Source organism: Cinclus cinclus, chromosome 1 (genome assembly GCF_963662255.1).
Source record: "Cinclus cinclus chromosome 1, bCinCin1.1, whole genome shotgun sequence".
NCBI lineage: Eukaryota > Metazoa > Chordata > Aves > Passeriformes > Cinclidae > Cinclus > Cinclus cinclus.
Window position 1 is genome coordinate 131413551 of NC_085046.1, and position 25684 is coordinate 131439234.

Consider the following 25684-nt stretch of genomic DNA (forward strand, 5'->3'; position numbering starts at 1 on the left):
TGCAGTAGAGCAGTCTGAAGCTGCAAATGCCTGACAGTTGCATTTACCTGACCCCGTGCCTGGTGTTGTTCTCAGGTTCCCAGAGATAAAAGGCTGTTGTCTGTTAACAAAGTGAGTGATAATCAAGAAGACCAAGATAAAAGGTACAGTATTATTCAAAGTCATGCACCCAGCTACTTCAGTTGTGAACTGAAGGATCTGCGAGAGTCTGAGGGGTTTATGGTTTTCCTTCAAAACCTTAAAAAAAGTAATGAAGGCTATTTTGGGAGGTACATTTTACTCCGTTTTACTTATAATTGATTAGAAAAAATAGATAGTATGCTCAAACATGCAATTAGGGAGGTAGCTGAGAATTTCACTCTTTGTGTTTGGGGATGTTATTTTCCTACTGCTGCTGAGATTTGTAAAATCAGTTTCATTTTGAGAGTTGCTATTGGCCGTTGTTCTTTGTTTTCTTGTTGTAGGGCAAAAAGTGGGTAGTTTGGCCTCAGTAATCTCATTTATAGGGTCTTACTTAACATAAATTAGGATCTGCCCAGCAAATAAAATAACTCTTAAAATAATTTGCTTATAATGTTTTTCTCACTCCTCTCAGATTTCAGCTCTTCTCTATAGGCTAAAAGTGACTTGAGTCAAAGGAAGCTACCTCCTTCTATTAAGACCTGCAGAAAAGAAAGAGTCTATATTTTTGTTGAAACAATGAAGTTTCTACATACTGGAAGATATCTCCATGTAAAATTATGACAGAGATGAGCTACCAAGGTTTATTTCAATGTAGCTAATTTGTGACAGCCTTAGATGGTCTCCAGTAGCTGTTCATAAATTGAGTGTTTCAACGTAGTAGTTTAATTAAAGTTTACTGTTTCAAAATAGGCTATGAAATGTTTTTTTGGACAAATGTTTTTTCTGCAAACACCAGAGAAATTCCTGATGCTCAATTCCTAAATTGAATGTGATTGACAAAACTGGCCTTCAGTGGAAAGCCAAGAGAGGAACTGTAGCGTCAGACAATTTCTCCTGGGTTGAAAACAAAGCAATGTTATACCTACTAAAAGTTCTATGAGTTAACTGTTTTAAGTCACTGTAACTACTATCAACAATCAGATTACTTTCAATAGCAACTGTGGGTAGCTGTGGGAATGTTGCTGAGGTTACCTTGCAGCCACTATAGTTACTGATCTACTCTGCTTCAATGGAATTCCTGGGCTTGCTCTTTTAGAACAGCTTTGGTACTGGAGTTAAACAAACAGTAGTGGCCTGTCAACAGCCTGAAAGAGCATGCCATCAGTGTATGAATTTTGCTGTTGGTATTTGCCTATTTCATGTGCAAAATATCTACTGTGAGTAATCCATCCCCTGCCTTACTCTTTATTCTTATTTTGTGTCTAAAGGCTGTTTCACTGCCAAATTGATTTTGCATCCCAATTATTAGCTAAGGCAAGAGCAACCCTAGGTACCCAGAATTTATTGTAACAAGTCAAATCAACAAAGTGCATTATCTTTCCTCATTTGTTAAAGAGCTCTGGACCTCTCTGCTTGCCTCACAATATCTTTTGCCTAGTATTTGTTAATGTATTACTTCTTATGGCAGTGGCTTATCAGAATTGAAAAATCTTCCCTGATATCTAAGACCATTAGGCTATTTATGGAGGAGATTTCCTTTATTAGGACAGTTCATAACATTTTTTGGTTTTGTCTCACAGAAATTGTCTTAATACCACGGAATCTCAGAATAACTTAAGTGGGGGAGAGAACCGTGTGCAAGTCCTGAAGACAGTGCCAGTTAACCTTTCCTTGAACCAAGATCCTTTGGAGTCATCCAAAAGGGAATACAACACAAATGTGTCTGGGAGCTCAACGCCCATCACAGGGTCCACAGTGACTGTGGTTAAAGCAGAGGAATTCACCCCTGTTTTTATGACCCCACAAACACACTATGCAAGAGGAGAAAATGAGGAGCACCGAGGTGTTATCTTTGAACCCTATGAAGTATCCAGCATTGCTCCCCACACAAATTATCTTAAAGATGATCAGCGCAGTACTCCTGACAGTACCTACAGTGACACCTTCAAAGATGGAGGAACAGAAGTAAGTTTTTCACCTCAAATTAGCATCTAAGAACACAATAAAAAGCTGTAAACAAGATAAGGATATTTGAGCTTGTAAACAAGATAAGGAGATTTGAACTGTCCACAAGAGCCATTAGACGAACAGTGATGCTTGTGTCAACAAATTAATTTCTACTCCTTGTATTCCCATCAGTTGGTGCACTGATTATAGGGAAGCATCGTGAGGCTTTTCAGAAGACCATTTTAAAGATGTTTATTGAAAATTCTGAGAATAATAAATAGTGGTGATTTTTTTTGTTTTGTTTGTTTTTGGGGATATTGTGTCAAGTAGAAGATAGCTGTTATTCAGAAAGAAGATTTATTTCTCATTTAACAAGGTCTACCTTCAGACCTATTCATAACAGTAAGAAATAGCCACTTGGTAACAGAAATTCTAGATGTTCTTTTGAAAATGCAAATGAGTAGCAACAACCTCTTCTGCTGGATAAATCCAGGTAATTTATTCAGAAGCTGTTTGTTTCACTAAGCTCTATTCTGCAACATAAGCAAGTGAGAAAAGGTAGCAGAATTAGACTAATAGAGGGGAACAGAGAATTCAACAGGCAAAGAACAACTGCATTTATACGTACAGGAATGAGGAGAAAAAGGCAAGGAGAGCCCTTTAACTATTTTACACTTACGCTGAGTCAAAGTAATTTTACGGTCAGCTTTAGGATGGTGAGTACCCTTGGGCTGCTTTTTGCCTGCTGCAGAATAATGCAGACAAACTGGAATTGTAGAAAGGTAACGACAATTTAAAGCTGACAGTACCTCTGCAAATAATTAAAGATATTTGATGGTAAAACTCCCCTAGAGTTTTTTTCCTCCCAACTCTACAAAACTGTAAATGTAACAAAAGTACATGGCAAGCTACATTAAGGCTGAGCTGCCCTGATTGAGTATATGAGAAATCTACTGCGTGTTTGTGTACATGTATTATAGAATAGTACATTGTCTCCAGGAGTTACGCAGATCCAGGATGTCTGGAAATGAAATCCGTTTTCAGATATAAAATGCATGTAGGTAAACTAAAAGAGTAAATAATGAAGAAATCCAGCTTTCCGTGATAAAATCAGTAGGATCAAACCTTGGATTAGAGACACTGCTCTGCATTATCAAATAATATTATTTCAGCTATTTTTACTTGTTAGTGGTAAATGGCTCTTCTGGTACCATACTCATGGCTTTCCCTGGGGTGCTGTAGCAGAGTGATTCCATTACATTGGTTTGTTCTGGGACATGCTGCTGAGAGGTTCCCAAAAAGTCCATCTGCCCTGTGCAGAGAACTGTCAAACTCTGCACTTGTTAAATGTAGACTTGTTAAATTTAGATGTAAAAAGGAACTTTACATCTATATGTTGTTTTTTTCATCCCAAATTCTGTTTTCTAGTAATTTTGTTACAATGGTAATATATTGTTACAAGTTTCTAAGATGATTGGTTAATAACAGGGTACAGTACTTGTCATCTAGGATTATTGTGCAGTCTGTGGAGAAAGAATCAGTTCAAATCTGCTTGCCTAAAGCAGGTGGAGTGGTTTTCTAAGTGTATTTGCTCTTCTCAGTCTTCACCTCCCCTATTAATTCTACAAGGGACTTGGGACAATTAATTTTAGGTCCCCAGCCATAGTTGTTAGGGGAGATATGTGCCACTGTTGGTGGCCTTCTAGCCGCAAGGGTTCACACACATTTGGCATGGGAGCAGGAAGAGTTTTGCCACCCTGTTGCAGCCTCACTCAGCACTGAGCCTGTCCCTTTGTTTTTCTCAGTTGCCCAAACTCCAAGATGTGCTTTGCCCAGCCATGCTCTGACTGCTTCTCCAGCCACTGTTTTGTAGGCACAGCTGGGTGGAGCAGGTGTGGGGAAACCATAAGGTAAAATGTCAAAACATACCAAAAGAAACTTAGGCAAAGTTAGTGTTTAGAAGTAGGAATGCAATTGTTCTTACTGGTTTTCATAAGTGTTTGCAAAGTATTTCCTAAGTACTGGTGAGAATGACTGGTTTTGGATTTGCTGTAATACTTAATTTTCAAACACATTATAAATACACATTTAGAAATGGTTTCAAAATATTTATGGAGTGACTTAGTTGTGTTATACTGAAGGAGTGCTGAGTTTTTATAGATCCCTGTGGTAGTGGACACTTTGATCAATTGCTTGTTGTGTTTTTCGGATGCAATTTTAACAATTACAAATACAAGAACAGTGTATCTTTCATTTTCTTGTTTAGCTGTGCTTAGTTTTTTAGTTCTTTATAGTACAAACAAATTCTTTGAGGTTAGGTAAGTAAATTGTGTTCTTTACAATGTCAGCCTCTAACCTAATATAAGATGTGACTAACATATTCATATCTGCTTCAGTTTTTAGGTATTTTGAGTTTTAAATGGTTGATGGTTTCTTCTGCGTTGTCTTCAAACATAGTTACGCTTTTGGTATTTGCATTTCAATTTTATCAAGAAGTATTTAATTGGTCTTATTTTTCAGAAGTATCGGAGTGTGTCAGTGGGGGCTGAAGAATATATTTATGAACAAACAAGGTATGGCATAATCTTTGCAGTGTGTTGACTGGCATCAGGCAGGAATATATTGGGGGCCTGTGTCCACTTCCCACCCTTCCTTTCTTCAGCCTGGGCTACCTGCAGGGCTCCCTTGATGGTGCAAGGCATCAGTCTCCCCTTATTCTTTTGCTCATGTTAGCTCTTGGATCTGGCCAGTTTATATCTTCATCTATTGTCTTCCCTCAGCATTGCTTCAAACTCATAATTCCCCTGAAGCCCCCAACCCCTGCCCAAGATATGCAAGATGAAAACTGTTGAGAGGTACCCCAGGTAAAAGAGTATAGCTTTGACAACCAGGTCATGAAAAATCTTTTCAGGGTGGCAGAATGCACAAGTCAAATGTCCAGGACAGTTGAAAAGCTTCAAGAAAAAGCTTCAAAAATTAAAGTTTGAAAAGACTACTGTTCTGCCTAAGCACAGAAGAATATGTGTGTAGCATGGGCAGACACTGTAGAGTCCCTTTATCTAGTAAAGACTATAATCACTAAAGTTTTTAAAATAGTACTTTATTTCATACTTGTGAATGGTTCTGTTTATAGCTGAGAGATTACTCTCACTTTAGAATCAGGAACATGCCTACCTAGTTTTTGTGGATTAGGCATATGTCTGCGACTGTGGTGAAGTTTCCTTACAGCTTCATATTTTTTCTGAAGAATGTTTAAACAATCATTAACTGCAGTGAGCTCAGAACTGAGTCATTATATAGGCAGAAGATATGAAACTGATATTTAGCAAAGGCTGCTCACTTACTACAGTGAGCACTTGTAGAATTGAATCCTGAAGCATTGGTAATGTTAACTATTCTCAAACATTTAAGTCTTTCATGTTACTGCCCAGGTCATATTAAGAATGAACCTCTGAATGCACATTAAGAAAACTCCTAGGAAAGATGTATTTAGTTTTCCTGGAAGTGGAAGGTTCAGAAATCAGAATTTCAGATTGAAAAAAGAAGTGGTGAACATGAAAATAATTGGAAGCCTGCTTGAAGATCTTAGTGACTACACAGGGGTTTAGTTGAGACTCATGGTGAGGTGCAGAATAGTTTTATAATAATTTGAGTGACTGCAATAAGTTTTAAGAGTGAGAGTAATCCTCCTGCTACAGGGCATGCTTTGCTTACCAACTGGAAACAAGAAGAAAACTCTCAAGTGGTACTACACAGAGGCTCCAAAATTGGCCACATGCAATGTGGCTGGGATTTACATTTTTTGACTGAAATGTACAGAATTCCAGGAAACAGAAGACCAGTCCGTGGCAGAGTGTAGGCAGTTCTGTTAAGGCACTGTGTGAGTCTGATCATTCTTAGCCCTTCTCATCACACATCCTCATTAGCTCTTCTGTCTGGTGTGAGGCTTTGAGGTACATCTCCCAGGGCACTCAGTGTGCTTTGATGTAAGTCATGGAGTGATCTTGGGCATGCAACCTGCAGTCCCTATGTACGATGTGAAATAAAGGTTGTGCCCCTACTTCTAATGGGTGGTCCATCTGTAGGAAAAGTGGTACAGCAGGATGGATGCTGGTTCTGCAGCACTGGTGGTCTAGTTCTTCCAGACCACTTAGACAGGTTCACACTTGCCAGTGTTGGCGGTGCCACAGTACAGTGGGGCTGTGCCAGCACATGCCACAGCGGAGGGGATGGTGGTGCCTTTGTGCTGCCTTCCCACTGTGTTCAAGAGCCTTTGTGGTGACAGCAGCTGCCTTGTGCAGAAGCACCAGTGCTGCTGTCAGTGGGTTGGATAGGAATAGATGAGTGTTTGCTTAATATCTTAGTTCTGCTTTGATTTCTAACTTTTAAGCAACTAGAAAAATGACTGGATTTCATTTAAGAAGCACTTGAGTTGTCTTAATTTGATTGAGTGATTGCTACTAAACTGAATAATTGATACTAAGCTGTCTGAAACTCCTTTTGGATGGAAAGACTGGATCTGTTAGGTTTTTTCTACCTTCTCTTTGAGTGGGGATTTAAATGTAATTATTAGTTATGTTTTGTTGTAGGTTTTTTCTCATTGGATATTGAAAATATCTCTTGTTTTCCCTTTGTTTCTATATTGCTATGGCAGTACTACGAAGATCCTGTATTTGCCTGAGAGAGTACTTGGATGAATTATAAAGTTAAGGGTGCACTGTTGTTTTGTACCGACATATTCTTCCTTTTGGTTCTGCTCCAGCACTGCTTAAATACTTTGTTGAATTAGAACCTTTGTGAAAGTGCTTCCACTGTATATCTCCAGTTCATGAGGACTCTGCATTAAGGTTCCAGTGTAGTTTGAACAATTTTTTTTTTTTTTTGCTAGATCAACATTATTTTAAGAGGATGTGAGGAGCTGCAGATATCATTTTTATTGGGTTATTGTTCAAGCCCATTACTGGAGGTGGTGGCTGAAGAGGCTCAGTGAGAATTGTTTCCAGCTAACAGTTCACTAGTTAATGGAGCCTTAGCTTTTCATGGTTTGAGAAGTGCTTTGAAGTTGGAAAGTTCTTCTGTAAAGGAGGGTCTTTTTAAGATCTAAAATTTCAACATAAGAACTGTTTTTCCCTGATATTTTTCTAAAGGGAGTTTACTTGATTGCAGATAAAGCTAAATGTTGGCACTTCATTGAGTCTGACTAATTTTGAAAAGAAAGCTTATGAAACCCTTGATTTGCATGTTGTCTTTAAACAAATAAATGTCTCTTCTCTTTGTATTCCTTCTTTGAACTGTGCTGAAAGTAACAAACGGACTTTCCATTCTCTGTGTCCATCTTTTGTAACATGTTGGGTTTTCAAAAAATTTACTTATTTATTTCTCTTTCTGCAACACTTCTAAGTTTAAATGACTATGGAGTTGATGATTTCTTGCAGATCATACTGAATCCCCTCTTTGTGGGGTACACAGTCTTCTAATTCATAATGCTTTCTTTCAGAGAAAGATATAGCCTTTGATCCAAGAAACTTACAGTCCAGATAGTTTTATGCTTGACTGTGGGATTTGATGAAGTTGAAAAAATAAAATTGCCATTTTAAATTGCCATGTGACATTTTCCTGGAATTTTGTTACTAGCTTCTTATGCTTTATACAATGCAATAGTTATGTAACGAAAGAGAAAAGGAGAAAGTGATATGGATTTTGTGGGTGTTTCTCTCCTTGTCTTTTCAGCAGCACTTTTCAGTATACGCTAGAAGCTACCAAGTCTCTGCGTCAAAAGCAAGGGGAAGGACCCATGACCTACCTGAACAAAGGACAGTTCTACGCCATCACCCTGAGTGAGACGGGTGACAACAAATGCTTCCGGCATCCCATCAGCAAAGTCAGGGTATAGTCCATTTCTTTCCTAGGTGGGAATGGAGCCCTGCACATAGATTTAGTTGTGGTTGATTGGCTTATAGACTTTTTTCTTGGGGGAAGGACAGAGCAAGCTTATTCTCATGCTCAATGTAAAGATGGGAGAGCACCTTATTGATGGCGGTAACAAAGGTTTTGCTGTCCAGTTTTTTTCAGAATGTGCTCTTATGAGTTAATGATAGCCTCAGTTTATGGTTTGGCAGAATGGTGATTACACAGATACTACACTTAACACTGGTGAATTTATTGCCGTGATTAAAGCAAAGAAGTCCAAGATCTGCCACATCTACTGAGTAGTCCATCTTCACTTCATCAGCTGCTTTCTAGTGCATTTCAGAGAAAATATGAAGAGTTGAATCCATCCTTTGTGCAATGAATTTTGAATAATTTTCATTGTATAAGTGTGATCTTTCCCTTGACATTCACCCAGAAATGTAACAAAATGAATGATTTGGATATTAGATTCTATGCGTAGAACTGTAGCTTGTGTATTCAGGAACATCTACCTGGTGAATGGGCCTCCTGATTTCCTTGTTTTTGAGTTAATAAATCCTAACCCAGTAACCTTGGAATGAACAATGAGCCCTGTAAATTTTACCCTGAAGCTGTCAGGACTGCATATGTATGAGGCTGCAAAAATGTTTCCAAATACGTGCAGCACTCTAAAAATGTTGTGACTTTAGTCAAAGGAACCAATGAATGTCAATGTGAGCAGTGAAGCAGACAACAACCTATATATTTCTATCATACATGAAGTTTAGAGAAACTCTTCCTAAACAGAGGCAATGATTTGGAAATCTGAATTAGCAGTTAATTTTTAGCCTGGTTTCCCTAGGACATGAGGCTGTTGGCTGAATCTGTTGTAAGACTTCTCTGTTGCTGTACAGTCTCTTTCCCTGTCACCCATTCCTTCCCATTTTTTGATTCCAGCTCTAGCACTTGTAGAGCTGAAACAGGAGTCAGGAGGTCACTGATCTGACTGAAAACCAGTCCTCATATGCCTGGTTCAGTGCACTGCCACATGAATTTTGAAGCTGTGGCAGCAGAAGGGTGGAAATTCTAAAGGAGAGGTGAGACCACATCCTTCTGGAGGATGTAGTTGACAGAAGATTGTGAAACCATGTGCAGCTTTCACAGTCGTCTTCTGTTTTCCATACCCCTACTCAAGTGACTGTTGAAGTTATTGCCAATTCAATCCAAAGCTAACAGGGGCAAGAGGTTTTGAAGGTATTAAACCTCTACAAGTTCACTGGAAATGGTTCATAACAACATTAGTGCTGTCCTTGGTGGAAAAACTAGTCTGCATGGCCGGTTCTGGTTAGTGCATCAGCTGGCCAGCCACACACATGTGATGTCCACCCAGCAGATAGAGGCATAAGCCAGGACTCCTCCACAATGTCTACTCCATGCCTCATGCCCATGGAGAGGCTAGATAAACATGAAAGATGGGGTGATGGTGTTCAGCTTTTATAGATGGAATGTAGAAGGTCACCCAGAGTACGTGAAGGGTTATGGTGGTGGCTGTGTGGGGGGACACAGATAATGAATCATTTGTGATCTACCTCCTTGGCTTGTAAAGCAGCTTGATAGTGATTTTTTTTTTTTATGCTTGGTGTCTCAGGGTGAAAGTAAAACAGGATATTTAAAAATGAAGTTTTTGTTCTCTGATTTATTTTCACAGTTTTACTTGGTATGATCATTCTTTCATTGCTTTGTGCTGTTTTGCTTGCCTACTGCAGGCCTTTTTCAAAAAGCCTATATTGCTTGTATAAAATTTTACATAAAAATTAAATCTGTTTCCTTTGAATCACAATTTAACAAAGTGAATTCAGGATGTGAATTGAAAACCTCAACAAAATTCAGCACATAGTTACACTGAATTTGTCATTAAACACATATATGCAAGAGTCTTGCTCTCAAAAAGGGTATTTGGACTGTATATATGAAATCGAAAATGTCTGCCTTTAGCCAGTGAAGCTGCCTTATTTTGACTATCAAGAGCATAATCCTGGGCCTTGCATTATTTTACAACTACATTTCTTCTGTCCTGAGTCTTTAAGTACGTTGTAGTATTGGACTAATTAAAACCCAATCTTCTATAGCCAAAGTACTGAGAGAGGGTGGAGGCTGGATCAGAATTAGAGGCATATGGAGATTTTAGTTTTTGTGTTCCTGACTATTAATTATTTTAACTAATGTGACTCTGGTGTTGTTTTTCATAGAGTGTGGTCATGGTTGTTTTCAGTGAGGATAAAAACAGAGATGAACAGCTGAAATACTGGAAGTACTGGCATTCCCGGCAGCACACAGCTAAACAGAGAGTCCTTGACATTGGTGAGTGGAAGAAGATCTCCAGATGTTTCAGGGAAGATTTCAGATATGGGAAGCTCTGGTGCCTTGCACAGGAATATGGGGGAAGATAGTGGCAATGGCTTCATGGCTGGTACCACAGTTTTTAGCAATGGCTTGTTCTTGCTAGGACTGTGTGGTCTATGGAGCTGGATAGGGATCATGCAGAAGGAATGGTTCTCAGTATTCACACAGAAGAGCTACCCCTTGCATGTGTATATAGTGGTGTACCATACTGGGAAACCAAGGTCTGCACCTCCTCAGGTGTAGCAGTGTGTCTGTTCCCTTTATTTTTTCAAGGGGTGATCCAGTCTTTGATTCGGCAACAGTTATGTTAACTAATTGATGTGGAATTGCATCCTGAGAGTGTAGATGTCATCATTGTGGTGGCTGCAAAAGAGTGTGGAGGATTCCTCCACCCCTAGAGTTTGAGTCTTGTCGGTATCAGCAGTGAGGGAGAAGCAAGCTCTGGTGTGCTATCCTGAGACCTGTTTACTGTTCATCCCATCTGAAGTATTTTACAAGCCCATTTCAGCCCCAGCTGTCCCACCCACATGCTCGGCAGATTTTAGCAGAGGAAGAGCATGTACTTGCTGCCAAGGAGCCTGAAGTTGAAGTCAGTGGCAGTGTCTAGATATCAAGCGCTTCTCCCCTCCCACATGCAGTTTACACATGCAGCCATCTGCACGGATTCCAGTCAAAGGAGTCGGCAAGACCAAAGCAGACAAAGTCTATCTTGTTTTGACCGCCTGAGGGAACCAAACCATTGAATGGCAGGAATGAGAGGGGGCAGAGAGGGGGGCTGAACCAAAGCAGGATTACTGGTAGAGAACATTTGGAGACTTCAGGGGGTGATTGAACTGGGTGATCAGGGAATCTGTCCCCAGGTGGTCCTAATCACTGCACTGCCTGTAGATTTTCAAATGCTTCAGTTTCCACTGAGGCCGGGTGTTATTTAAGGTCAAGTGTATTTTGTCCAAGCGGCTCTTCCAGGATCTCCTCTCTGCCTCTTGTCTTATCATTATTCTGGCTGAACTGTTTCATTAACTTTTCTTTCCACCTTTCCCCCCATATTCTCTTCTTGCCCACTGGGGTTCTTAAGGCAGTAAAACCACCATCCCAGACCAAATGACTTTTATCATGACACATTAAGAGAAGAAATAGGCCATGGCACGGCCCTTTCTGAAGGCTGCCTGGGTTTTTGTGCTAGTCCCTACAAGCTTGTGGTGGTAATGCTCATGCCGTTGAAAAATATGTGCTGAGCAGCTTGCTCCACTGTAGTGCCAGCACCCTCTGACTCCACTTCACTTGTGGTGCCCTGGCACATATCAGTTGCCCTACCCCAACAAGTTAACTTCTGATATATATTTTGTAAAATAGTGTTCTGCAAAATAAGCGCTGTGCATGAGCTGTATTTACCTGTGTTCAAGTGAATGTCTTTTAATTTTCCATTAGTTTGAGGTGAAATAGCTCTCTGCTGACTTCTGAGGCACTCTGGTGCATATTCTTTATTTGCACTACAAACATGAACGAAGCACAGTGTAGTAAGACCTACTGATATAGCACTTCTTGTCAGATATAAGAGCTGTAAGAGCATGGTTCACCTCAATTTTTGGAAAAAAATAAGAACTGAATGGTGCTCACTAGTGTTTTCTTGAGAACAACTGAAATGCAGCCTTAAGTCTTACAAGTATGGTATTTCTGAAGTATATTTCATTTTCTTTGGCACTTACATTATGGCTGACTGGCTTATTAGGCCAGAATGGCTCCCAGTTATTTTTCCGATACAAGTATCAAGCTGCATTTAGCAAAATCTTATAGTTTCATCATCAAATGATCTGACTGAGCAACTTAAGGCAAATTTAAAGTTGGCCCTTCTTCAACCAGATAACCTCCAGGGGTCCCTTCGATGCAAAATTATAATGGCTTTGTGAAGACTTCCCTTTACGTTAAAAATTCAGATTCCTGAAGGGGTCCTCTAAATACTGAGTTAATATTTGCTTTAACATCTTAGTGAGTTAATGTTTGAGTTAACAAGTTTCTTTGTTAACTACACAGAGCCTGTGTAGTTAACAAAGAAAATTAGGTGTCCATAACTCTGCATCAGCTGTTGCATAGGTGTAACTCTTATTTTAATCTGATGTTTGTAGCCTGTTTAACATCTGTGAATCCTTTTAAATTGTTTATGAATGCACTTTCAATCTAGAGCATGATGTGGTCCTTAGCAGGCAGAGGATCAAATTAATTTGGGATGCTCTAGTTGTGAGTTCCAGCTGTTCAGATCTCAGATGTGTGGGGACGGTGCTTGTGCTGCTTTCCATAGTGGCAGGGCTCTGTCTGCCTGCTTTCTGGTCTGCAGTTATATTCTGGACATCAGAGGAAATAATGACTTGCTCCTTCACTCCAGACACATAGGGGTCACTGCTTTAATTTCTTTTTCGTACTGGCTGGGAGGAAGGATGCTTCAATGGATTAGGTGCAGTGACATGTCTGAAGATGCGTTGATATTAATAATATAAGCATGTACTTACATGTATTCAAGTAATTAGCACTTGAGAAATAAACCTGAGGACTTGACACTTCTTAAGCAAGAAGGCAAGATATTTTCCAAAATTCAGGCTATGTACTGTAATGGATTTCTGAAGAAGGAGTAAGGTGCATGTTTACTTTTTTTAGGAGGGGTAAGGGAGGTGGGGGAAAACAGCTGTATTTTCACAGTGCTGTGGCACTGGATCACTAGCATTTTCTTTTAAAATAATGTCAAATAAAGAATACAGTACTTAATTGCAGTGGATATTGATTATTTAGAATAAGTGCAATAATTTGACATACTGGAACAGGTTGAAATATGAAGAGTGGGTGTGGAAGCTTTGTGCTCCAAAGAAACTTACCCTTGTTATTCTTTCAGGATAGTTTGTATTATTTATGTGCACAATACTAAAGTATGCCATAACATGTAATGCAAGATTAATGTTTAACATAAAAAAATTGCTATTGTCTAATATGTAATTTATGTAACAAAAGAGGAAATAATTCCTGTGCAGCCATTTTTTGCACATTGAACAGCCCTGATTTTCTCTTTCTAGTAACTGACAGCAGAAGAGGAAAAGTTGTAGTCACTCTAACAGCTTTCAGATATTGAGGTGTAAATGCTTTCTTAATTAACTGAGGATCCTTCTTGAATTGCCTGTAAATTGAGGGGAATAGGATGCAGTTCTGCTTTTTAACGGAGTGTCACATAAACACTCCATGAAATTTGTGTATAGCAGTTCAAGGAGAGGCATATGTTGAGAGAAGGGAAGGGTTGGTGGGATGTGAGGTTCTGACAGCCTTTTAAGACAAGAAAGCAGGTGTCTCTGAGACATCTTGTTCATGTCTTTCCAAAGTGCACCTACACAGCACGCTCATTTGAAGCAGTCAGTTGCACAAAGCACTTTCTGGTGAATCATAAGTTTAAGAGGTGGGTGGATCTGTACACATGCATATTAAACTACTTCTGTGTCTTCTAATTCCTCTCATTTGCATCCCCGCACTGAATTTACATGGTGAAGCCAATGACTCCAGTTAGGAAGGAGATCTGAGTTCAAGGTGGGAATGAAAAGCCTGCCTGCCCTCTCAAACACTTTGTTAATTTGCTACATCACCAAATATCTCGTGCTGTTCCTATGGTCTAAACAGTGATTTTTTTTTTTTTTTTTTACTGTATCAAAAATCATTCATATGTCCAAGGGACACAATTTTATTTGCCCTGTGAGATGCCAGTATTCTTGTTTTTCATATGAGAGAAAAGTATACCAATTGACTGTCTCAAATATGAAGTAATTCTTCTTGCAGCAATCTTTTTTGTTATAAATTATTTTGGACCGATATTACTTAGAAATTATTTTTTAGAGACCAACTGTTTAGGCAAAGTGAATGAATGTTGAAACCATTTGTGCAGTCTCACAAAATCAAAAACATCCTCTTTCTATAACTGATTACAAAGGTAAGAATTAGCATGCTTCTGAAGCACAGATTTGGGTAAACTTTAGATCTCAGCCCTCTGGCACTGAGTCCAATTACAACCCTCAAGGGATTCTTAGGAAATATTTGTCCCAGAGAGAGTTATTCCATTAGCATGAGAGATCTGGAAGTTCCTTTAATCAAGCAGATATTACCTGGTGTCTCTCTTAATCTGTCATCAAAAAGAAGAAAATGTGTTAAACTGTCCAGCAAAGTGAGAGGAAAGCAGTGCTTGTTTCTCTTTTCAATTATAAAGATGACTTGGGAGGTGTCTGTTTTACATAGTTTTCTACCCTTACAGTTTTTGGGGGAGGGTTAGTCAGCTTTGAAATCTTCCTCCCTTTTGCTTTTCATTCCTTCCAAAATGCTAGTTTGTTGATGATAATAGTAACAGCACATAGGGAAGAGGTGAGAAGAAGGTGCAAATTTTGTAGTCAGACAAATTAAAATAATTTTTTATTTGTTTGCTTGCTGTTTTAGTAATGTACAAGCTTTGGAAAAAGGATCTTTGTGGTTTTGGTTCTTTGTGGGGCATTTTTTGATGGTTTGGATTTTTCAGGGCTTTTTGATTTTGTTTTTAATAATATATAAATATGAATCCAGCATCCAGTGCAGTAATTCCTATGAAAGTTGAAATGCACACTAATGATTTCCTCCAGTCATAGCTCTTAGACTTTTGGAAAACTTCTTTAGGATTTACCATGTTTTTTTCTTAATATCAAGGTTTGAACAGTCCCTTTAAATGCTGCAGTAGTTTTCAATTAATTTTCCAGTTTTGGCCATTCCTTGGCCAAGCTAATGAATGCACCAACTCATTGCCAGTAGAGTCACACTTAGTCCTTTTTGAGAGGCAACAATATCTTGCATTGATAGTTAGTGCTAGTGATATACTATGTATAGATAGTGATATACTATGCATAAGATTCAGGTTGTGTTATATTACCTCTTTGCAATTAAGATTATTCATAATTAATCATAAACAATACAAGAGGTAGCTTTGATGCACTAGACAGCCGACCTTAAGAAGCAAAGAAGTACTAGGAGTTTTAAAACAGAAAGTTCAAATTTTTTCAAGTGTCTCTGTCTTTTTTTTTTTTTTTCAGCTGATTACAAGGAGAGTTTTAATACCATTGGGAATATTGAAGAAATTGCATTCAATGCTGTGTCCTTTACTTGGGATGTCAATGAGGAGGCAAAGGTAAGGAAAAGCCATACAGATGGCATCCCTTTATAAGTATCATCCATTGTTAGGCACTGTTCCACTTTTGTCCTTTCTGACAAATAAGAGGGCTTGTTGGTAGGTGCCGAGCCTGAGAAACAGTAAGATTTTTTTCCTGTTTGCAAAGCCAGGTGTAGGACACAAGGTGAGTGATTTCTTTCTCTGAATTATCGACTTTCTTTCTGCACTATAAGCATCTCCAATAATCAGTATTCTGTAAGTTAGACTTTGCCTTCTTTTGTTTTGGTGCCATTATTTTTTATATCGTTGCACAGACTGTCATTTCAATTGGGAATAAACATAGTTTTGCAGACTGAGGCTTTTTTACTTTTTTTTTAATGGTCAAATACCCTCAGGCATGAGGTTTTTCATTCAGGAATGTGACTGTTAAGTGGACCTATAAACCAGGACATCAGAACACCTTAACTAGTTTCTTGCAGATAAGGTTGTACAAAGGCTGTCAAAGTGCTTCAACTGCATGGATTAGTGTGGGAGAAATGAAAAACCTCCGGCAATTATAAGAAGTTGGCCCCTGGAAAGCAAACAACAAGGAAAATAGGCTTTGTAAAATGAGTGGGGGTAATGCAGTGCTCTTGGAGATGTAAAGTTAATAAACAGCAAACACTGAGCTGGCAGACTCCTGATATTGTTTTCATGTTGAACACAAGATGTCCAATGTTCAAGTAAAGCTATGAATCTTTCAAATACAAAGACATCTTCATGCACAATTGCCCACTGCATTTCTAGCAGCATTAGAGATTGCAGCCTTAGAGTGAGTCCTCTTGACAACTTGTTTTGAACACTGAGTGGTAGCATTAACACTCACTGTCCTGACACCTGACTGAAGGTGTTGACTGTTTATAGTAACAGGGATTTTAATCTCTGATGCACATCTTAAAAGGAAAGACAATAGTTCTGAAAATGACCCAGCTCTTTCAAAAGCAGGCCTTGATAAACAGAGTTGTACTTGGCCCAGTTGCTAATGGAGCTATATTTACTCATGTAGTGATTACATTTTCACCGTGCCAAATATTTCCCTATTATGTATTTCCATTTCAAAATACAGCTGTAGGTTGTCCTCTGCAGTCACAACAGGCGACTGCTGCGTGTGTGATCACTGTGCAAGCAAATACTGATTTAGGATCTCCAACACAGCAGTCTTTCTCAAGGACCTTTACAGGAGCACTTGCCTGAGCTAGCATATGGCAGCCTTGTCCCAGGGCTGGCAGTTCTCTAAGGCATTTACAGCTCCAAGCTAGACTTAGCAAGACACCTGTGTTGATCTAGGAACAAGGAAGTCACATCGACTAATGTCAGGTATTAACCTTGGACCTTTTTTTTTCACACCATTCGCTTGGCTCTTGCTTTGGGTGCCAGAACATTAAGAAAACAACTTTTGCAATGATCACTGGAAATAAAACAAGCTAAGATTTTAAAATAAAGGATTAAAAAACATTAAGAGTGAAATTTAAACTGCTTTTATTTTTTCAGGAAATAGTTTTTAAAATGCAAATTGACTTATGCATATTTATTTTGGGGTATTACATATCTGATCTTTCAGGAGCTTGAACTGTAAATGTATTGATAAAAAGAGTATTCATAACATGCTTTAGTGTTTGGCTATCAAGCATAAATCAGATTAATGCAGACAAGATGATAAGCTTTCACATACAAAGTGTTTCCCTCCCCACACACATGTATGTGTACATACTTGTTCCTGTTGGAAAGTATAAGTAGCTGGTTGCACTGGGTCTGGGGATTCCCATAGGATGCTCCTGCAGTGTTGGAAAGCTGTGGGTTCTGAGGCATGTCACTGAAGGCTGTTTTTCCTCCAGCAATTACCTCATCCATGGGAGATGAAGGATTTCAAGGCATAATTACAGACTCCCGTTTCCTAAGCTTTTTGAATGATGATCTTTCAACTGGCTCCATTGTTTCTGTTCAGTATTGTTTTCCTTTTCTACCACAATTTCAAGATTAAAACTTAACCCTCAGAGGCATATAAGCCTTTTTTTTTCCAAGTCAGATAATAGTGGCACACAACAGTTCTTCTCAGGACCTCTGAGATGAGATGTGGTGAAATAATCTACTGGCCCTGGAAGAAGCAAATGAAACAAACTTCTTGTTGAAAGTGCCCTGGGGAATGATGTGAAAAATCAAACATGCAGTAGAAATCATCTAACCCAATACACATATCTCTCCTGGGAAACTAAATCCCACATTTAGAAGACCTATCTTGAGCATCAGATTTTTCTCTTTCCTACTCCACCTGGATGGCAGCTAATTTAAAGCCACATTTCTCCTTATTTGAAGGCAGACTTTTCTTCTCACACACAGGCAGAAGCAGGCCTTCCTCTTGCAGCCCTTCAGGATGAGGGTGTAGGAGAATGGGTGTGGCAGCCAGAATCTGCCAGCTACCAGTAAACCTGCTAAGGGTTGTTAAGGCCCCATCTCCTGTGGGTCTTAGTGGAATAAACAGGAATCCAGAGGGTACAGGCAGGGGCCTCTCTCTGTTATCCCAGTAATGTCAATGGAACTGGGCTGTTTGCTCCAGTTCACCATGTTTGGTGTGTCATCTTCCAACTGCTGCTTGGAATCTTGTACAGTGCATGTCAAGATGTTGCTTTCTGTGGACTAAGGAAACAGCACCAAAATCAGAAACGCCACTCCGCTAGTGTTTTCTCTACTGTACCTGGTTGACAGTAGCTGTCCCCTTGCCTTCTGGCAGAGCAGAGTTAATCCTGGCACATTCTTACCCTTTTCTAGACCAACATCCTTTTTTGCTGAGGGTGTTATCTAGAGATCACTGTGGGACTTGTGGTTCAGAGCAGGATCCAGGGAAATGAGGGGAAGGCTCTACAGCCATGTCAACTCAGTGCTTTCTTAAGACAAAAATATTGCTGTAAGGGAGCAGGGATAGGAAAGAAGAATGGTTTTTTACAATCCATCTTTGTTTCCCTCCCATATTTAATTCTGATATAAATATGTAACATTTATGGGTAAGGAGATTTGTTGTCTCCCTTTGGTTGAACCCAAATGCTATGTTTGGTATTTTTAAAGGAGTTATTTTAAAAAAAGATGAGGAAACAAACAACAATTAACAAGAACTGGCTGACTTTTTAATCTTTTAGAAATGTCTTTATAATATACTAGAAGCTATGTATTTGCCTTGCTGCTGCCCTATAGAGGATTTGGCTGCAGTATCTGGCCAGTTGTTCTAGTGGTTTATTTCTGAGAGATGTTCATCTGTCTGCTTGCAGTGTTAGTGCTGACAGAAGTTAGTTTGCAAGAAAGATGATTAAAGGGGCAGAACTCTCTTGGTCAAAGGATAATTTATTTGTCATAAACCATATCAGCTCCTTGGGATATGCTTTCTCTCTGGTAGGTGCTTGGCACGTTTAAATTGGCTGTGATAGCATTACTTCTGAAATGATTAATTGTATATTTTTCTGGGAAGTACTTTTTAGCCTTAAAATCAAAGATATGACTTCAATGAACAGTTGCTAACAAAAAGCGTTACCTTAAAGAAACAAAGAGTTTTCAGTGATATCAAGAGATTACAGATTTCTGCTAAGCACTGCAACTTGGACATGCAATAAACAGACATATTTGTGGCTGTGTCATTCAGGCAGTTGCTGACAGATGAGTGAGATGATTTCAGTGAGTGCAGCAGTTGTGTGCAGAGCAGTTGTGTATACTTGCGTGCAGTCACTGTCCTGCTATATTTAACCAAAATGTAGGTCTTTAATCCAAAGTATGCTGAAGCCTCTGGGAACCTTTCCAGTTATTTAATGAGTTTTGGCATAGCTCATACAGTAATAAGCTGTTTTCAGAGTGAGTGATTTGCAGGATTAGGTTCTTGGATATTGTGGACCAAAGTGAGCTCCAATTCCAGTGGGTACAGTGGTAAAATCAAGCTTATAGAGCAGCACTATCTCTAGCAGTAATTAGTATTGTGACAATCCATATTTCTTAGATGTTATTAGTGATACTTAGGACAGGCTTTGACTAGTATTTTTTTTCCTTAATTGTGAATTTCCTTCTCAAGTTACATCTAATTTAATTTAATTAGGAAGGAAATTGCCATCTTCTCTAAAAATTTAAAGGTTGAGGGAAAAGAGGCTTCATTTTGGGGACTTAGTAGCAGAAATTATGTAGGATTAGACTGGGCAGCCACTTTAATAAACCATGTCTGTCTGTGCAAGTGTGCAGATATATATATGAGTGTATACATAGATGTGAGACATGCATACACGTGTATGTATTAGAGAGGAGTTAACCTGTGGTAGCACATAATGTTGAAATTCAGTGTATACAAATGGCTTGGTAAGTATGCATCTGGGATTCAAAGCAAATGGCATTTTTATGTAGTTGCCGGGGTGTGGTGTGGGTTGAGGAAGCTTCAAAAGAGTAGTGTAAACATTAGCTGGAGACATTTGTATTGAAATAAAACAAAGGTCTTGCCTTTGTGTGGGATTTATAAGGTAACGGCTGGTAGGAGAAACTATAAACCCCCACTTTCTGTGTATACCAGGAATGACGGGATTGATGTTAGTCAGTTGAGGAACGAGTCATTTAACTCTTTGCTGTTATGGTCTGGAGGGAGGAATCTTTTAAAGCAGACTTTTAAGAGACCTGTCACCCGGGTTCTATGTATTGCCAGTATTCAGTAGAGAAATTGCTTTAAGCTTCTTATTTTGTGCGGTAACACACTCTTCCCTCCCTTCTGCCCTTGGCAGTTTCTGAGACAATGGGAGCCAGAAATGTAAATAGTAATAAAAGGCTTATATTAGAAGTTTCGTAACTGTAGACCTTAAGTGTGTAAGCTGAGAGACCACAGCAAGAGTCATGTTGGCTGAATTAAATGATTAAAAGGGAAATGCACTTCTGAGCCTTGCTTTCACTTAAGGCAGCTTACTGTATTTGTGTCTTGTACATCCCTAATTATGCTGCAGTATTTGACAAACAGTAATTCTCATAATAGCAGTTACACTGTGGAGGAGTGCCATCCCCAAAAGACAGAGTGCTTTTTCTAGACTTGCTCTATAACAAACAGAAGAGTTGTCATTACATTAGGCCACCTGTGAAACTTTCTCAGCACCAAATGTTTCTCCAAATTACTATTTAATTGCCAATGGCATGCCTGAGCTGGAGACTAGATGGGTGGAACTCTGCCATTAATTGCCCTAAGATATGATGACCTTTAAGAAAAAAAAAAAAAGACATCACTATAATGACAATTATACAATGTGTTCCAGATAGCAAAACATTGCTAAAATCTAGTTTGCACAGGAAAAAAAAAAGTTGTATCTGAATTTGGGTGCAATCATAGTCAGTTGTATTAATATAGTTCTAAGACAAGCATAGGGCTTGGGGGGGGAAACAGTGATTTCTCTTCCTACTACTGTTATTTCTACTTAACTCTACATTTTCTAACCATGTTAATTCTACTATGCAAAAGACCATAGCAAAGGAGATCTTAAATTTGGGTATCCTCTAAGAAAAGTAGAGCAGCACTCCTTTTTGTGGTTGTCCAAGGAGTTGTTTTGGCCCTTGTTGAGAGTAGGAGTACATGCATTATGGACAGGAGCTGGGAAGAGGGGGAAGGTGGGTATTGCAAAGGGTGAAGCAGGCTGTGCTTGGACAAATGGGTGAAATCAGTGCTGCTCAGAGCAGGTCACTGCTTTGGGGAGGTGGCTTTTGGTCAGACCAGGGGAGAGAGAAGGGGACTGTCCTGATGTTTGTCTAGGTCCTCTTCACCATAGCAGCCTGCTGCACTGGTGCAAATCTTTTGTCATGCAATGAAAAAAAGAACCCAAAAATAAATAACAGAGCCTATGTCCTCTTCCCTTTCCCTCTACATGTTTTCCAAATCCAAAGTCAGTGTGGTGCTTTACTGGAGAGGTAACAGAGCATTGCATGGAGACAGAAAATTTCCCCAGTATGAATGATCTGTGTTAATTTGAATCCATCTGTCTGCCTGTGAGCTGCAAATGATATGGCAGTGTAGGACACTTCATCTGCATGGATGTACAGTCATTGCTCCTTAGAGAGATCCTGATGTATTAGAGTGTCAGGACAAGATATTGAGTCTTATAGCATCTATTATTCATGCTGAATAATCTATTATTGCTGTATGGGGACTCTTGAAACTGTAAAGTCTGTCTTCCCCAGCCACTCCTACTCTACTCTGTGATTGTGGAGGCAGTGAAAGAGCTGACACAGTGTATGTAGCTGATTAAGATAGGGTAAGATCTTCTTTTTGATTCTCAGCTCATGTGCAGCAAGGGTGGGAGATGTACTAACTGCTAGGTAGGTGCAAAGACTGCTTGTCTTCTCACATTTGAACATACATTTTGGAAAATCCCTGTGTAGAAGTATGGGCTCAAATATAGGGAGACCAGATTCTGTTTTATGACAGACTTTGTTCCACTGCTGTGTGTTCACACACTTTAAACCACTGTCCTGACACTATAAATGATTCTGAAGGCAAATGAAAATTCAGGTTGTCATATTTCAAAGGCATATTTGCTGTGTCTACACTTATCTTTGGACCTGGAAGAGATCAGCTTGTAATTTGAAGCAGAAATAACACTATCAGCTTCAAAATCGAAGTTTCACCTAGGGCCTTTCCCTACCTCCCTCTTCTCTCCGCAGTTAAAGTTCAACTATTTCATTTGTAAATGCAGCTCTGTGATACAATCAGAAGCAGAGAGGAGGGGCCATTAGCTCACTCAGGCAAACAAGCTGCTCCTGGCTCCATCATAAAGACCCTGACTGTAATGTTAACTTCTGCCAGGAGGGTAAAGTATCCCCCACCAGCCCTGCTGGAGCCCTTCTTTATTCTCAGCTGTCTTTCTTAGGGAAGTTACATACTGGTCACTCACACTGTTGGTTTATTTTCCCGGTTTGTGGAATGGAGGGGGAGGAGGGGGCGCGTCCTTCACACTCTTCCTTCAGGAATCTTCCCAGACCCCAGGGGCCTGCTGCCTTCTCCTCTGCCCAGTGAGGTGTGCATCAGGTTGGTTTGAGAGACCAGTTTGAGATCTCTTCCTTACTGAGTGTCCTTATTCTTCTGGAGCAGGTTTCGCATTCTCCTGGTTCAGGAGATATGTACTGCCGGTTTTCTCAGTACTTTTTCTTGGTTCACACTTTTGGGGTTTTGTTTTGTTTGGGGTTTTGTTGTTGCTTTTTAAACTAAGGGCAAGTGAAAAGTGGAATCAGGTTAATACACAATTGCCTCAAATTATTATGTAATCCACTTATTCATTTGTCACTGGTCTGAAAATTACATTTTTAATCTAGTTTCATCTCTTGAGTTTTATGCATGCCATCCTGACTGAAAGCTATCAGTGGTATTTCAGTTCACAGTTCTTGCTTTACATCAGAATAGTCCTTTGAAGACTTTGATTGTGGGAGACCCTTCTCCCAGGTCCTGTAGAGATAACACACACCTTGTCCTACGGTGCCAAATGAGTTAAAGAGAGGGAGATTATTAGTGGCTATCAAGTTTTAAGTTTTTGTTGTAGAAGGAGAGCAAGAGATGTATTTCTGAAGCAAAGGCAAGGAGGGGGGACTTGGTAGCTCAGTTGGTTAAAGCATGATGTTAATAATGTGGCCATTCACTTTAAGAGCTAAACTCGATGGTGCTTCTGAGTTCCTTCCAGCTCAGGCGATTCTGTGACTCTTTGAATGCAGTGTCAAGTTATCTGGATGCTGTGCAACAAAGAGAGCTTCTGAGAAGAAGTAGGGGATAGTTTTATTATTTTTTTATGAATTATGAGTTTCCCAGTTTGAAATACAGGGTGAGATGCATCTTTAAAACTGAGGAAAGACAGTGAAAGGCCCTTAAAGTGAAACACAGGAATATCTACTGGTAGAATGGAGAAAGCAGTAGTGTTGATGAGAATATGAAGAAAATTTTTTAAATGGAAAAAAAAAAGAGTAGAGTTTATCTTTTTCCCACTGAATTTGAATTAGCTGTCAGATGAACAAGCCATACCTAAGGCAGCTGGAATAGGTGAAGCAAGATGATTTGAATTAATGAATAGTGCAAACACACAGAGCAGGGTTGTAGAGTGGAACAAGTAAGGGCTGAAGACCTGACATCCACATGAGGCACATTTTAGGAGGTTTTATTATGTCAGATTATCTTTAGTCAGTTCCCATGAACTAAGCAACTGTGAGCAGCTGGAGGATCTGAGGAGTGCTCCTAGAACATATCTTTCTGGTCTGACTCTTCCAAAAAGAATCCAGTTCATGTATTCTGAGCTCTGATGTGAACCAAAGCAGGGTAAGCTGGGACAACCAAATAATTCAGCTCAAATGTGAGCTTCTGATCCAAACTGAAGCACCAATATTTGGCTTTCAAATTTGTCCTTTTCCCCAGTTTGTCTATTTTTATTTTATTTTCTTATTTCATGTCACATATTTCCAGAGGTTTAATTGTTGTTTACCCCACATTTTAAAAAGTAATCTCTCTGGCACACAGATTTTCATCACAGTGAATTGCTTGAGCACAGACTTCTCTTCACAAAAAGGAGTAAAAGGGCTTCCTTTGATGATTCAGATCGATACTTACAGCTACAACAACCGCAGCAATAAACCTATCCACCGAGCCTACTGCCAGATCAAGGTTTTCTGTGACAAGGTAAGTGGAAAGCATAGTTACCATGGATGAAGGAGGAATCTTGTTAGGAATCTTGTTGCTGTATTTTAGACCTGTTTCTTTCCTTAAAGGGTTGTATTTCATCATAACATTTGGACCAGCTGTATCACAAATCGAACTGATTATCATGTAGTTATTTTACTGATTCGCACCCCCCTTGGCCCTAATTCCTCAACTTGTGGGCAACAGTTGGACTGTTTAAGGACAGCATGTTATAGGTCATGATTCTGGAATATCAAAAAAGTAATAGTGCAAATGCAAGTATCTCTATTTGGAAGGTCAGTGCTGATCACAGGCTCACATAAATGGCAGTCTGCTGATGTAATCCCTTCTAACTCTTACAGCCGGGGTAGGTAGCAGGTAAACTTCATGTCAGTTTCTCTGACAGAAAATGGACTTTTCTTCGGTGAGGGTCTGCTAAGCTCCCTTTTATGATGCAGTGGAAAAGAGCAAATTCCAGTGACACAGCTGATGGGTTTTCCCTCAGCTTTGTTATAAACAGTTATTTTAGACGCTCTTATGTTGCTAGGATTTTCTTATCAAAAGTAAAATACAAAAAAAATATTATCCATTCCCATTTTGTAATTCAGTAACTGTTTTTTGTGCCTGTTCATACCCTCCTTAGTAAAATTTTGGTTTTTGCTATAGGTATGACTGGTCCTGTGTGGAAACTAGTAAGATGTTTCTGCACTCAGACATAGATCACTCCTGAATGAATTAGATATGTCATGGTCAGCTGTGTATATCACCAGGTAGAATCTGTTGGTCAGAAATGTCGGTGATGATTCTTCAAAGAGAGTGTAACTACTTTTCAGTGTTGTTTAGCATCTGCCAGCTGATGACTTTCTCCATGCTGAGAAAGATCGTTTGTAGGGGAGCTGATGCCTGGATGCTAGTCAAGGTTCATGGATTCAGGAGCGCCTACATGTATTTAAGTGACTTGGAAATTTATCCAAATTAGTTTTGCCATCCTACTGTGGGAATAGAAAGACAAAAGGCCAAGCCCCAGGCAAAACCTAACATTAACTTTTTAATGGAAAGGTTAAGAGTTCAACTGTTTCAGGTCTCTGTGTTGCTGCTCCTTCCCCCTTTTCAGTTCATTCCCTTGTTGCTTCTTGACGAGATCTTGAGGGCAGTTGTGTTAGTGGAGAAAAATCTTCAGAAGTAATGAATGTAAATGTATGCACTAATGTTGTCTTGCAGCCAAAATGCTATGTTTTAATTGCAACTTTGAATGTCAGATATTGAGAGATTTGAAGCTACAGCTGGATGTTAAAAACTCAGTAAATATCAAAGTAACAAGTAGTTTTCATCTACCTGTTTCTGAAGAGCAATTAGAAAAATTTGAATTACTTAAAAAAGGAAGGAAATTCAGAGCACAAACTCAAGGGTGACCTCTAGATACAACTGGTGGAGATTTTGAATAATACATGTTCATTGCATCCATTGGCTTAATTGGA

General features: G+C 39.3%; 1 protein-coding gene across 1 annotated transcript in view; it reads left to right on the forward strand.

Annotated features, from left to right (window-relative positions):
- The window catches only part of GRHL2 (grainyhead like transcription factor 2), a 59651-nt gene that overhangs the window by 14404 nt on the left and 19563 nt on the right, over nucleotides 1-25684 (forward strand). The window contains exons 3-9 of the mRNA XM_062514886.1: nucleotides 76-143; nucleotides 1704-2088; nucleotides 4591-4643; nucleotides 7804-7957; nucleotides 10209-10320; nucleotides 15441-15535; nucleotides 24048-24206. Of these exons, the coding sequence (XP_062370870.1) occupies nucleotides 76-143; nucleotides 1704-2088; nucleotides 4591-4643; nucleotides 7804-7957; nucleotides 10209-10320; nucleotides 15441-15535; nucleotides 24048-24206 (1026 nt within the window). The remainder of the gene's footprint in view (nucleotides 1-75; nucleotides 144-1703; nucleotides 2089-4590; nucleotides 4644-7803; nucleotides 7958-10208; nucleotides 10321-15440; nucleotides 15536-24047; nucleotides 24207-25684) is intronic.